The sequence below is a fragment of the Delphinapterus leucas genome, chromosome 4 (assembly GCF_059928025.1).
Source record: "Delphinapterus leucas isolate spDelLeu-1000000601 "Yukka" chromosome 4, BTC_Dleu_Yukka2, whole genome shotgun sequence".
In the NCBI taxonomy this organism is placed as follows: Eukaryota; Metazoa; Chordata; class Mammalia; order Artiodactyla; family Monodontidae; genus Delphinapterus; species Delphinapterus leucas.
The window spans coordinates 18,840,501-18,856,435 of NC_143132.1; the positions used below are offsets into that span (position 1 = coordinate 18,840,501).

The 15,935-nt window shown below is 38.0% G+C and overlaps 1 protein-coding gene across 6 annotated transcripts in view; it reads left to right on the forward strand.

Annotated features, from left to right (window-relative positions):
- The window catches only part of APP (amyloid beta precursor protein), a 277,800-nt gene that overhangs the window by 150,438 nt on the left and 111,427 nt on the right, over positions 1-15,935 (forward strand). For all 6 annotated transcript variants that reach the window (XM_089910361.1, XM_089910360.1, XM_022573753.3 and 3 more), the window contains exon 6: positions 4,307-4,500. In XM_089910361.1, the coding sequence (XP_089766487.1) occupies positions 4,307-4,500 (194 nt within the window). The remainder of the gene's footprint in view (positions 1-4,306; positions 4,501-15,935) is intronic.

Sequence of the window (15,935 nt, forward strand, 5' to 3'; positions counted from 1 at the left end):
AATGGGTGGGAAAGAACTGTCTGTTTCCTTTTTTCAAAATTTTGCTTTATTTTCTTTCTCTATTTCCAGCCCTGGGAGACTCTTTCTTCCCCGTTCTAGATCAACACGGAAGTGTCTGAGTGTCTTCCTGTTGAGACTTGCCCTTCTGGCCCCCAGGTGGTCCTTACATTTTGGGAGCTGACAGCTGTTCTGTTTTCACTCTCCCCTCATCACTGAAGTAGTTCAGGTCTCGTGATTGTCCAATTCACATAAACCATGGGAATCAGCTCTCTCTCTGCCATTTCCTCTCCTTTGTCCTACAAAGCGGAAAAAAACATCAGTCTTAACAGAGATGATGAAAGAATAAATATAGCTTTTTTAGAGAATGCAAATGGTGAATTGTTTTGCATACTTAAACAGAAAGGACTTAAAATATGAATAAAAACCTTTGACTATCTAAAGGGATTATCAGGGAGGCAATGGCAAGTGGAATCAAGGTCAGCCTTGACTTAGAAATACAAGAAGAGCTACCGCTGTGATGCAGTCTATCCTTCGCCAAACTGAAGTCTTGTGTGCTGACACATGAAGTTTTAGCATCAGTGATTTATTTCCTCAAAATAATGTCCCTTTGACCCTTTAACCTTCTTATTTAATTCAGATACTCCTGAGATGATGAGCATTTTCAGATAGTTCCCTCATGCTTTAGAAGTATTTTTTATTATTGGAATTTAAAAGCTGTAAAAGCTGTTTGCTTTAAATTGACAGATGCTAAAATGTGTGAGTGAATGAATATTCCACCGTGTTCTCAAGGGACTATTTTATTGTGGCTTCTTTGTTTGTAAGGAAACGCTCAGCCTCACGTTTCCATAAACTAGCCCTTCCTCGCATTTTCTTCCACTGCGATCACCTCTCTAAAACCGGCTCACCTTGGTCACATCACAGAACAAAGCTGTCCAGCAGTTGAAAAAAAGGTGGAAAATATTTTTTCCCCTTTCTGTGTTTCCAGTTATTTATGAAAACTGCAGCTGGAAGTTGTAATGTTGGCATGTTGCGCCTTCTTTGGGAAGATGCCACATCTTTAAAACATAACTGTGTGCTACTGTTTTAATGGTGTCCAAATAGATCATTGAATTCGTGGACATCTAAATTTAATTCCAGAAATCAAAGCTATGGTAATAAGAACTGGACGCGAGTTCTCTTAGGCCAAGTAATTTAATTCCTCAGCCAGCTGAAATATTATATGTCTCTGTTCCTTGTTATGATGCCAGTAAATTGCTCAGGCAGATGCAGTGATGGAAGGTGGGCATCTATTTCACTCTTTTTCATGGCTCCACACATACTAGAATTCAGATCACTTTAAACACAGCTGTTTTTATACACATGTTTTCTGTTTGGAGTTTTAAATGTAACATTCAAGTCATAACAGAGATGTCTGGGACCCAGGGTCATGTTTTCACCATCCCACCTGGAAGCACAGTGCTGTCTTAACCCTGGGTCACATACCTGGACCCTGTCACTCCATCCGTGCTTCAGGACAGCATGCACATGTCATGATTTAAGGAGAAGACTCATTGGATTTGATTTCTCTCCCTAGTTTTACCTGAATTGTCTACTTAATCTGGATAATTAAAGAATATTGGTGCCTATGATTTGATTGAACACAGAAGAGAGCTCAAACACAAGAAATTGGCTGATGGCATGCATTAGGTCATCTTTATTTTATTCACTGGCAGTACAACATCAAGATTCTGTAGAAAAATAAAGAGGCAGTATCCTGGGTAAAATTGGCATCTAAGCAACTGTTGAGTTTAGAATTCTTTTGAAATGTTGTCTTAAGTGGTAGACTTTTGTGCAGGAATTCAGGCAATCAAGAAATCAATGATCATACCCCACTTATCTCTAAGCAGATGAAGGCTTATACCATCTGATTATCAGTGCGAATGTTTCTCTTCCTCTTCTTACCTATTTTTCACGGTCTCATGGAAGTGTTAAAATAACTGGTTAGGGTTTTCTCTGTATTAACACTTCATTTGTTCAATTAATAATAATTTATCTGTAAATAAGTTATTGATTTTACTCTGCCAAATAGGTTTCTCCTTATTCTCTTATTTAACCACATATTTCAACTGCTTTTGATGTGTCCATTTATTATCTGTAAGTCATATTTAGTCAGAATTTAGAAGGCGTTCCACTTGGGGGATGGGGGGTTATACACACTTTTTTAGAACTTATAAAAGTCCTTCAAATCCTGAGTTAATCAGGGAATTCTTTCTTTTTTTTTAATACATCTTTATTGGAGTATAATTGCTTCACAATACTGTGTTAGTTTCTGTTGTACAACAAAGTGAATCAGCCATATGCATACATATATCCCCATATCCCCTCCCTCGTGAGCCTCCCTCCCACCCTCCCTATCCCACCTCTCTAGGTCGTCGCAGAGGGAATTCTTTCTAGTGCTATATTCATCTTTTTACATATCTTTCTCTTTTTCACCCTCAGTACTTATGGCTCTCCTGTCAGACTTTCAGTCTTTGAAAGCCTTTTGCCATCTTCCTTTCTGTCCCTGTACGCCATGGAATCCTACCATTTTCTTTCCCTAACATGTTTGAAATCTGATTTTCTGTACAATGCCGAACTCACACTAGCATCCCAAGGCTCCAGGTTGTGGCTGACACAAACTCTCCAGATTCCTGTCATGTCTCCCAAACAATGAGCTTCTCCTTGTGGGCAAGAATCAACTCTGGGGTAAAATTTAAATGTCAACATGGCAGTTCTCAATCCTATTCCCCTAGTGCTTCTTGTTAAATAGAACTGTGGCAGATGCTCTGGGGAGGTGAAGTCCTCCACACATCTAGATCTTTTTCCTGTATTGATTTTGTGATCTGATCAAGGATGAAATATCTATTTCTCCTCTCCAGCCAGATGGCACATGAGATACTGTCACTGTTTAACACCTAGATTCCTATCTTCGTTTATCATCTTCCAGATGCTCTTGACCATGTCTGTACTGGCAGGTATATGACTGCCACAAGAATATCTTACTTGGACCTTCTGATTTTGTTCTAGACATACTCTTCTTTGGCCATCCAAATTTGTTGATTTATTACTTGCCACTGATTAAGTATATACATGTTTAATGCCATAAATATTATTTCTGATCCCCTTCCCAATTTTACTGTGACTTACTGCCTATCTGTTACCATTATTCTCAGTGTTGCATATTTCAGTGGTCCTCAAAATATTGTCCCCCAACCATCAGTGTCAGCATCACCTGGGAAATTGTTAGAAAGGCAAATTCGCAGGCCCTGTCCCACCACTGATTCAGAAATCTGAGGGTGGTGCCTGGTGATCTGTGTTTTAATAAGCCTTTCAGGTGCACCCTTTTGATGCTCACTGAAATTTGGGAGCCAAAGAGATATCTGATATTCTAGAAAGCTTACACAACTAGCAAAAGGGAGCATAGGTGTAGTTTCAGTAGGCATCCCTGACCATTGAGCTTACAGGCTTATTTAAGCCAATTTCTTCTTCCCCTTTCATTTCCAGTTTAAACTTTCAATAGTAATTTTGAACGAATTTCCACCTCCCCTTATTGAATATCTACTCTGCAGGTGCTGTGGGGTATTTTCACATACAGGAGGAGAAGTAATCCCGGTAACACAGTAAACTTTGTTTTGGTCTCCCCCCACCCCAGCCTTTTTAATAGATTTATTTTTTAGAGCAGTCTTAGGGTTAGAAAAAATTTGAACAGGAAGTACAGAGAGCTCTCCCCACTGCATTATTAACATTTTGCATTAGCATTGTATGCTTGAACCAATATTGATACATTATTATTACAGTAAAGTTTACATTAGAGCTCACTTTTTGTATTGTACAGTTCTTAGGGTTTTGACAAATGCATGATGTTGTACATACACTGTATCAGTGGATATCCACTGATGCAGTATCTTACAGAGCAGTTTCACTGCCCTAAAAATCCCCTGTGCTCTGCCTATTCATCCCTTCCTTCCTACCCCAGACTCCTAGCAACCACTGGTCTTTTTATGGTCTCCATAACTTTGCCTTTTCCAAAATGTCATACAGTTGGAATCCGGGTATTCTCTTTTTTGCAACTGCAGAAACTAAGAAGAGCTGTGCTCAGGGGTAAAAAGTTGCAGTTATACTGAGCTGGAATTCATTTCTGACCTGCTGGCTTCAAACCTTGTGTGTGTTTTTATTCAATGTCAAATTTCCTCTCAGATGTCCAAAATTCCTCGTCATTGATTTTTTGTTTTCCTCTCCTGAAATTTGTTTAAATGACTATTGTTGTTATTTCTCCTTCCTGATCCAGTGAAGACAAAGTCGTGGAAGTAGCAGAGGAGGAAGAGGTGGCTGATGTTGAGGAAGAGGAAGCCGAGGATGAAGAGGATGGTGATGAGGTAGAGGAAGAAGCGGAGGAGCCCTATGAAGAGGCCACGGAGAGGACCACCAGCGTCGCCACCACCACGACCACCACCACGGAGTCTGTGGAAGAGGTGGTCCGAGGTAATCCACTGTTTACTTGGATTTTCTTTCTTGGGGAAAAGGAAAGCATCACACCAGAGTTTGAAATTTTTATCCACCCTACCACCATTGCGTCCCCCAACCAAAAATAAAAATTCATAAGAACAAGTTGTCTTGTGCTTGTTGAACTCTTTTTGGTTGAACAAGCAGTCTAACAGTTCATTTCAAATAACATGAAATGCTGATTTTACAGTCTGTTCTGTGCCTTGTGTATGCTACTTGGTACACTGTTCTGTAAAACTCCACCTAACTGGGGACCATGTCATTTGACAAAGGCTGAGTTAGGCAACCTCCTTGGTATTCTCCTGACAGTGGATGTTTATTACACCCACTTTCACATCTAGACTGTGAGGTCCTTGATGTCAAAGACTGGGCTTTACTTAATATGATGCAGAGTGCCTGCCTTATAGAAACTTTTCAATAAATTTTGGTTGAGTGAGTAGTTGCAATTAGATTTCGTTAAAGCAAAAGAAGGCTATTTGGTATCACATTATTTTTTGCTGTGAAATTTAACTTGGATGACTTGTGTTGCCTTTACAGTATTTTATTGGGGGGAAGTGACAGTGAGGGGTAGATGTAGTGTTACTACCTTAGACTTTCTTTTTCTGTTTCATTAATGCTCCTATTGGAAATGTCGTAAACAGAATGAACTAAAAGACTTCCTTTTTGTCTCCATGAAATAAAAGCAAGGATTCAGTTTACATTAAACAACCAAAGCTAGTGAACTGTTGAGTTGCCTTTCTTAAAGCGTATGCATTTGTTTTGCAAATAGTAAAAGATGGTCCTAGGATTAGATTGAGTGAGTGTGGACAGAATTGTTGTTTTAATGTATTGCAAATACTTTTAAAGTCTATCCACAAACGCTACAACATTGTAGGTCTTTTTCTCACTTTTATTAAAGTAAAATGATTTCTGCTCTGTTGTTAAATTGGAGTTTAAAATGGGCTACTTTTTTGCCTCAAGTAGACTCCTGGTGATCATTGTAGTATCTTCTTCCCTTCACTGCATTTTTTATAACTTTATTGAGGTATAATTTACATATACAATTCATTCACTTTAAGTGTATAGGTGTATAATTCAATGGCATTAATAAATTTACCAAATTGTGAAACCATCACCATAATCCAATCTTAGAACATTTTCATCATCCCAGTACGAACCCTCACACCCATTCACAGTTAATTCTTGTTCTCACTGCCAGCCCCCAGCAACCATTAATCCACTTTATGTCTCTACAGATTTACCTTTTCTAGGCATTTCATATAAGTGAGCTCATACGTAGTCATTTGTGTCTGGCTTCTTTCACTTAACATAGTCGTTTCGAAGTTCTGCATTTCTTTAACTTGTAGCTTTATTGTTTTTTTAATAAATTTATTTATTTATTTTTGGCTGTGTTGGGTCTTCGCTGCTGTGCGTGGGCTTTCTTTAGTTGCAGTGAGCGGGGGGCCACTCTTCGTTGCATTGTACGGGCTTCAGTGGTTGTGGCACGTGGACCCAGCAGTTGTGGCTCATGCGCTCTAGAGCGCAGGCTCAGCAGTTATGGCGCACGGGCTTAGCTGCTCTGTGGCACGTGGGATCTTCCCGGACCAGGGCTTGAACCCATGTCCCCTGCCTTGGCAGGCGGATTCCCAACCACTGTGTCACCAGGGAAGCCCTAACTTGCAGCTTTTAAAACTGAGATTATTCTGAGTTGAACACTCAGGGTTAGCTTAAAATCCACTGAAGGCATCACATATTCTTTAAAAATATACATATAGTACCAGATAGATTGTTTAACTTTATCATTCCCTACGTAATGACAACTTCTTATTCAATTTAGCATGTAGAGTAGATACACATTTAACTAAATGCATATTTTGTTGGAGGTACTGTTTTTCAGGATGCTTTTCGTGTACCCCTTAGGACGATTTGTGGCAGATCTGGCTATATGAACTTGTTAGCTTCTATTTTCCTAGCAGGGAAAGACATATTTTACAGGGCTACTTCTTCTTGAAACCGAAAAGTTGTGTGACTACAAATTACAGCAGCTAGTATTCTGCTGTGGGACTCAAGTTCTTGTGCTCTCCATCAAGATAGCTGTTTGCATAATAATCGTTGTCCAATTATTCAACATTCATTTTTGGAGTACCTCTTTGGGATGAGCCATTTTTCTGGGCTCAGTGGATCAATCATGAGATGAGAATACGCAGGATAGCTGACCCTCACGGATGTTAAAGCCTAGTAGGAAACATAAGTCAAAGAAATACAAAGTGTGCTGTGAAAACACTACGAGCCCAGAGCCTACTTCAAAGAATAGGAGATTGATCAGGGAAGGGTCTATGAAGAAGATGGCATTTGAAGGGGAACTGGAAGGGCTGGTGGTAGAGCTACTGATGGATTTTCTTGTAGCCTACTTTAGAGCCAGTAGGAATAACAAAGCCAGTATGGTGCCTTGGGAAGGTAGGTGGCATGCTTGGGAGACAAGGTTAGTCCAGTTTAAACTAGAGCAGGTAAATCTTCCATAAGAGGGTTACAGGAAATTAGGTTGGGCCTACAATATGGAGACCTTTAATGACAGGCTGGCAAGTATGGGTATTAACTGAGGGTGATCAATTCAGGACCTGCTATGTGGTAAGGATTTTTCTAGTAGAAACAATGAAGAGATTTTGTTTTTATGTTACCGCTATTGAGGGGATGGGTGAACAGGGAGTGACATAATTTATTCAGTATGTGAGAGAATGTCACATAAACTTATGCCTGTATTCCAAACCAAGACAGAACTCTCTTGAGATAATATGGTCTTGTTACATGCTGAAAAAGTCCAGTTCTTTTTGTTTCAGTTTTTCTCTATGTGTAGCATTATTAGGTATTAAGATAGAACATAGAGGGACATATATGTTTTGGTATTTTTATAGAAAGACAAAGGCAATTAAAAGAGAATTTAGAAAAAAATCTCCAGGCTAAAGATTAAAAAAATAAAAGAAACTAGCCTTAAAAGATAAGTTAATAATGCTGATGTCAAGAAGAGCATTAAAAGTGACCTACGAAAGCAAATACCTGATCATTTAGAGGTACCAACTGTTATTGCTAGAGATAGAAGAGCCTTTAGTGGGAATCCATGCATCCATCTAAGACTCCTGAAATGGGCAAAAGCTATGATTGAAGCAAGTCTTTCTGGGAAAGGAGACCTAAGAGGAGAAACATGTGGTATGTTGCATCCATGTCGGAGAGTTTTCTGTGTTCCCAGCTAATTCTGATAAAGGAGTAGAAGAAGTTTTTGTTGGTAGCATTAAAGCGACCAGTCATCTAAAGCCTTTTCCCTGCACACCCTGGGTGTAGGAGGTGAGTTACAGCTCTTCCCTGATGAAGAACAATGTCAATGCCAATAGGTGATTGCTAACTTTGTAAAACTCTAATTACGAGTAGCCTGCTCCTGTGCTGAGAATAAAAGTTGGAAATGACTTGCAAAGCAGAGAGATTGAAAAGAGGCTTACCCTCTAGTGTCCAGTGTTAATGTTTCAGTGCCCGAGAGAAAATGTGATTTACAACCATACTTAATAATGAACATTCTTCATTACCAACATACTGCCACTCATACGAGTCTTCCATGTACTTCATAAAAAAACTCAATAGTTTTGTAACCCATTAAAATTTGAAAGAAATAGGCAGAGGGAAGAAAAATATAGGACATTTCAGCATGCCATATTGTGTTAGAATCATTGATACCAAAGTAGAAGATGTCAGTTCTGACTATGTTACTGATTCCAGAGGAGAAAGATTGGATCTGTTGTTTTGACCTAGTGGAATAAGCCAATACCAATTTGAGTACAATAATAGTGTATTTAGACACTTACTCCTAATTTTCTGTGTTTTGAGAAGGGATTGCACTTCCTAAACCTAAGACATCCAGGTAATCTGTGACTCAATCGTAAATTTTAAACTCCGATTAAACACGAGTATTGTAATAAATGACATAGTCTGTGAGTTAAGCTAGCCAGCTTTGTCCATCCAGAGTAACACTGTTTTTTTCCGTATGTTCATTGATTCAGCAAATACATATTCATTACATCTCTGCTGATGGCTCAGCGCTTTGCTGCTGTGGAAGGTGTGGTGAGGAATTGACTGTTACAGTATTGTGGCAGATCAGCCTGGAATTTCTTGTGTTTGCACCACTCCCCTTGCCCTTTAGGGCAGTGATTCTGTCTGTTAATCCTTGATTAATTTGTGCTGACTGGTAGAAATTTTACTTGCCCATTTAAAGCCAAGGCAGCTAAAGCTGAGAGAAATTTTTTAAAAATTATCCATGGTCACAAAGCTGGTAAGTGGTGAAGCCACGATTTGAACCCAGATGGACCAGAGTATTTCTACCACCCTAATGTCAATTTTTTGTTTTTCCTTTTATATTTAAATACATACTAGCTCAGTTTCACCTGTGTTCCCTTGTAAATGTGTATTCCTTTGCTATAGCATATATTCATCTTACTATTATTTCACTCTGAGCATTTCCTACATTTTAGAATTCTTATTTAAATAATAATGATATTATTATTAATATTTCAAGCTATGGCCATGGCCCATGTATCGGCAAACTGTGGCCATGGGCTGAAAACGGGCTATCACCTATTTTCTAATCAAAAGGTTTTATTGGATACAACCAATCCCATTTGTTTACATGTTATCTATGGCTGCTTTCATGCTACAGAGGTGAAGTTGAATAGTTGCAAAAGACACCATGTGGCCTGCAAAGCTGAAAATATTTACTTTTCAAGCCTTTATAGGAAACCTCTGATACTGATCATTAGAAACATACTAAGAAGTTTTTATATTTCATATTTTACCATACCAAGTAAATTTCGTTAAGGTAGTTTTCATATGGTTAGAGACAGACTAGTAAAGTGTTTAAAAAGAGAATTTTTAATAGTTTTTTGGCTTTGGGCCAGTTACATAACCTTGGTAAGTCTGTCTTTCCATGTGTGTTTTATAGATGCTGATATGATGTTGCATGTTTTTTATATGAATTACTTTAGATGATTCCTGTTAAGTATTTACTGTATAATGCCTGGCACATTCTAAGTGTTCAGTTTGTTTTACAAGGACAGGCTGCTCAGGGTCGAATCCTGGCTTTACAACCTACTAACTTAGTATATTTGTATCAGTGAAATAACCTTTATGCCTCATTGCTTCCCTCTTGAAAATGGGATTTAATAATACCTACCTAATTTTAACCATTTTGTGAGCAATATATGAAGTAATCCACAGGAAACACTTGGCACTGTTCCTGGTGGACAGTAAGTGCTCAATTAACCTAAGCTACTGTAGTTGCCCTGGTTATACACATCATTTTAATCCTCCAGAGAACTAATGTTTACTACTAATTAGGAATGCCAAAGGTAAGCCAACAGACTGTCTTTTGTAATTATAAAAAGCATAAATGTGATGTATCCATTTCTATTGGTATCATAGAGCTGATATTTATGGACATATGTTAAGGAAAAACCCAGCTTAAACTTGGTTTCTTGATTGAAATATCTTTTGTGAATATATTGTATATTTAAGTATCTGCAGTTAAATTTTATATCTGGCTGAAAATTGAACCAAGATAGTATTAAATGCCACTGCATTTCAAGATGGAGTTTCATTTCTTGAGGGTATTTTAAACCTCTTGGAAGTTCATCTATTAAATGGACAGAGACACTGATAGAGGTCGCAATTTAAGCATACCATATGATGATGAAGTTGAAAAGCTTGATCTAAATGTTGCTTGCCTTGGGCGGGGTGACTGACCCCACAGAATTAAACTATTGTTCTTCTCCCTCTGGTTACCATTAATCTCTAAGAAGCATCATGTGATTTGCTGCTGTACATTCCACCCACGTGGACCAGGCACTCCTAGGTACTGGGCATTGCACCGGTTCCTGAGGGCACAGGGATATGAAGAGGGTGGTTCACTCAGGTTGCTTCCAGACATAGCTGTACACTCAGTCTTGAGGAGAAATCAGTCTCTCTGACCTGGTTGGGGAAGAACTTTGGCACACAGGGAAAGGAAAGTGCTCACCCAGGGACAGAAGTTTCCACTAAGCATTGCCAAGAAGTTGTCGTTTGAATGATTTTTAAAGGAGAATAGGAATTTGCCAGTTAATGGAGCACCAAATAGAACGAATCCAAGAAGTACCATAAATAAATCAAAACAGCTTGCATTGATCTCAAGGGTAGAGCAAACAAAGCTTAGCCTGATTCTCACGTCTCCGGTGTGACCCATCTGTAATGAATGTGCCTCTTGCAAGGTATCCCATAATTCACAAATACGATCCTTGCTTATCATTCATATTTAGCTTTTCACAAAGTTTGGAGAAAACTGTGAGCTTGACTTGCTGCAAACATGGAAGTGTACTCACATACTTTTGTTGGGCGCCTCATAGGAGCGCACTGGCCCAAAATGAAAATTAAGCTCCATTTTGGGTTTGTGAACAGGGCAAAGGGATAATGGCTGCTCCCTGTGGAGGAAGTCTTTACCTCACTGTGTTATGACCACAGGCAAGTAAGATCCACTCCTTTTCCTGGACCAGAATGTAGCATCCTTTCTAATGACTTTGAGAGAACTAGTATCAACACTGGGTATAGATGTGACAGGTGGCAGCCTTATTATTTTGTGCCCCACGGCACCACAGCCATTGATTTTGAGGTGTTTGATATATGCTTTGGTAGAGGCAGAGTGAAGCGTGGCATTAACAAGCTTCTTTCCATGTATTTTATTGGTCCCAATTTAGAAAGCCCACTCAAATCGTTTGCTTAAAATGTAGGAGTGAGAGACAGAGCCATAGAAAAAACTGTGTGTGGTGTGTATATATATATAATTTTCTATTTTTAGTAACAAATTTATTGAAATATAGGTTGCATACCATGGAGTAGAGAAGTCAGTGGTTTAGTATATTCACAAAGATCTGCATTGCCACCTAGAAAATTATATTTTTGAACTTAATTTTGTTTGAAATTTTACATGGCTAGTAGTGCTTAGTTAGTTTTACCTTCTACACTTTTATTTGTGTCAAGCTTCTTCAATTCAATGTTAGAAAAGGAAATAATCAGCTAAAGGTATTTTAATACAATTATGTCTAAATTTCTTAAAAATAAAAATAAAATTTCTAGCCCAATTCAATTAAAGTCCAGAAACCAGGTTTTTAAAAATTCTAGTCTTTTTTATGCTTTTCCCCAAATCAGTTGCTGTTCAAAAAAATATGCAAATGTTGACAATTGTATGTACTTCCACAGCACAGAGTTTGCAATTAAGAAAAACATCAAACCTAGTAAAAGAAATCCAGCAAATGGGAGAACAGTTCATCTAAACATGCATGTCATTTTCAGCTAATTTTTAGCTAATCCATATGTCCGATTGAGTAGGGACTCTGATTCCTTGGGCAGGTAACAGTGTGCGTTTTAATGGAAATATTTAGTTGCCTTGTAGAAAAATGCTTTCTGGAGTTTTTAAGCAAGGTGGATTTCAACCTAAACACCTTTTTCTCTCAGCCTTGGATCATTTTGCCCCCATAAAAACTTACCACCTCTTCCAACATCTGACCTTTTGGGATTCTGTTAGTGGAAGAGTAAGAAGTCAGGAGGAAGCAAGACTGAATGAATCTCATACAAAAATGATGTTCAGTGGTATATCTATACAATGGAATATTAGTCAGCCACAAAAAAAGAATGAAATAATGCCATTTGCAGCAACATGGATGGACCTAGAGATTGTCATACTAAGTGAAGTAAACCAGACAAAGACAAATATCATATGATATCACCTATATGTGGAATCTAAAAAAAAAAAGATAGAAATGAACATATATACAAAACAGAAACAGACTCACAGACATAGAAAACAGACTTACTGCTACCAAAGGCAAAAGGGGGTGGGTGGGGATAAATTAGGAGTTTGAGATTAACATATACACACTACATACATAAAATGGATAACCAATAAAGACATACTGTATAGCACAGGGAACTCTACTCAATATTTTACAATAACTATAAGGGAAAAGAATCTGAAAAAAGTAGAGATATATATATATGTACGTATAACTGAGTCACTTTGCTGTACACCTGAGACTAACACAGCACTGTGAATCAACTACACTTGAATAAAACCACATTTTTTAAAACGATGTTCAGGAAAACCCCTTGGCCTTCAAGACAGCAGTGCAAATTTTCAAAACTAGAAGACTCTTGAAACAGTAAAAGGAGTTTAGAATAGTTCACTTTGTTAAAAGTGCACTATATTGAGTTAATAGTGGTAAGACAGTTCCAGTGTTAACTGTGAGGGTGGGGTTGTCTCTGTCCCTTAAATTTACTTATGTTCTTGTTGGGTATAATTTCAGAGAACAGAATATGGACAGGAATTTCATGCTGCTTGCATGTGACTTTAAGTTCCTGATGTTTCGTGATAGAAGAAACGAACAACCTTGTTGGCTAATTCTTATGATTCTATCTCTTCTGGAGTTTCATAGCATTTGTTACCCAGGATTTCTGACTTGCTGGTGACTGCTGCACAGTAGCTTTGGTCGAGTGATTGGGCGAAATTACTAAAACGCAGCATGAATCCTGGTGTTTACTTGGACTATGGCAGGGTTACTTGACCTCAGCATTATCGATGTTTTAAGCCAGACAATTCTTTGTTGTGGAGACAGTCCTGTCCATTGTAGGATGTTTTGCAGGATCCCTGGCTCCACCCACTAGATGTCTGTAGCACCCCCTAGGTGTGATGACCAAAAACGTCTTTAGTCATTGATGCATGTCCCTTGGGAGGGGATGGAGGCAGGATCTCTCTGGTTGCAAACCGCTGGGCTATGACATTGAGGTCGACAGTGATATCTGGCTTTAAATACACAAGCAGAGAAATACCCCTACAATACTGTGTCTCATGTTACTGTCAGTCGTAACACCTCATTCCATGCTTTGCACATTGTAGGTAGCAGTGAACATTTTTTTTATTTGAGAAGAAAAAGTAAAGTAAAACATATGCTAAAAAAGTTGATAAGTACTCATTTAGTAAGATAAAAACATATTTGATGTGTCATGTACAATCTCATAGTTTATATTTACAGACAAATCAACATACAATTATTATTTTTAAAATATTACGTATGCATATTTGCCATGTAGGCAAATGAGAGGTAGAGGAAAACTGCCTTCTGGGTTTCGTTTTTTATTCTTCCACAAGAAATTCACTCTCACCTGGTCCCCTGTCATAAAATAGCAAATGGTGGTTACCATCCATAGAGCAAACAGGGTTACTGCTGTTTTCAGCTGGAAGCCACCCATTCTTTTCTGCTGGGTACCATGACAGGGATGAGTTTAACATGGTGAGGCGGACATGCTTGGTGAACCCCAGAAAAGGACCATCTTTCCAATCCTTGACTCTCATATCCAGAAACATCGTTTTCTTGCAGTAACAGAAATGCCATGTAATTCTTTCTTACAGAGAAGTGGTGCAAAGGAAGCAAATTCCAAGCTCAGTGATCTATCCTCGATCTTATGTCAGCTTTCTTAATTATTTTTCCCCAATAAAAATAAAAAATTTGATATTTCTAACGTTCTGACAAGTTACAAGAACAATATCACTTAAATTTGGGTTTCTGAGAAGTCTGAGTTTTCATAGACTTAAATATGAGTAAGAAAAATATTGTGTTGGTGTTAAATTTAAGGCAGAAGTATCAAAGCTGCTTTGATTTTGCATGAGACAGCACTTCAGAGTAAGAGAAATATTTATAGATAATCTCTTAAAATTAAGATTTTGGTATATGTATACATTTGAATCTCTCAGCTCTATTAAAATGTTATACCCCTCATTTCCCAAATATGTGTACCTTATTTTAATAAGCTAAAACCTATGCAACTTTTTACTAATCCTTTCCCGCTGGTCTTTTTTAGAAAGTGATTGAATCTTATATATATATAGATACTTTTGACATTTTAACTGCCTGTAAAAGATGGGATTGATCATGGTGTTTCTCAAACATTAATGCCCATACAAGGGACCTGAAGTGCTTCCTAAACACAGATTCTAAGACAGTAGGTCTGGGGGAGGTCCTGAGTCCCAGGTGATGCCGGTCCTACTGGTCCACTGGCTGGCTACACTTTGAGGAATGGTCTCTAGTATCATTACATGCCCCCATACTGTGCAGATTTAGATTGAGACAGAGTAAGAAACTGAAAAGGAAAATTATTCTTATCTATGGTGGTGAAACCATCATTATCTATGGTGTCATTGCTCTTACTGTAGTATCAAACGTCACCAAGTATGAAAGAATCCTGATAGGTCTACTTACTGAGTAATGTTGTAAAAATTCAACTCTCATGACTGAGCAAATTAGAAAATCCTTACAATTTCCCAAACTATATAATTGTTCCTAGTTTCACCTGTGCCCCTATTTCCTCTCATAGATATGGTGTAGCTGACTCCTGCTAGCCTGTAAAAGCTGATTATTCAAGTACTGAGGAATTTTGTGAGCCACTACCATTGGTAGCTTGAAATACCAATGGTGGGAGTATTTACACCATGGAAGTCGACAAACAGTATAAATCAGAGAGTTTTATTTTTGTGGTTTTCCGGACACAGTCAGATTTCCCAGCATACCTCACCTCTCAATCAAGAAGAAAAACCTCTTCCTCTTATTTCCAGCAAAGGACGTGATATCTTGTCTTATCAGAGTTTAGAGCTTCTTATAATATTGTATTGTGCTTCAGACTAACCACACAGCTTGATGACAAATAAGTTTATTCCCATAACAAACAGGAAACAAAGGTATTAGGAAAAATAGCAGTGTCCTTTTGTGAATGCTGGTGACCAGCATCACCAACACGAGAGTATGGTTAGTCTAAACACTTTACAAGTACTTTTTCAGGTGGCCTTTTTAAAAGTAATCTTTCATCATTGAGAGAAGTGAGAATCGGGCCAGGTGTAACTCGAATGACACATGTACTGGATAGCCTTAGAGAATCAACACAATTCAGTAAAAAGGCAAGCCAACTGCAGATATCTTCTAGAGACTTCCGTGACAAATTAGCACCCATCATTTCATTCTGAGTCAGTGATTTCATTACCATGCACATCTGTTCCCATCATTTGTTTATATATTTCAACCCATATTTGGGGCTTAAGTGAGATTTGTCATAAGACTTTAGTTCAAATTTGCTTGCCTAATTTTACATGCCTCTATTTAGTAAAATAGGATTAGTAGGTAATAAATATCTGATCACAATTGTTCAATTAGGGGAATTTTCTATTGGACCTGTTTTTTTATTACTGTTTGCTATTATTTGCAAGCACATTATAAATACTCTTACCCATTAAAAGTACATGCATCTATTTTTGCAAAAAATACATCCTTAAAAAATAACTGGTTTTCCAGCATGTTGGAATGATTTAATGAGGCTGAAAAGTG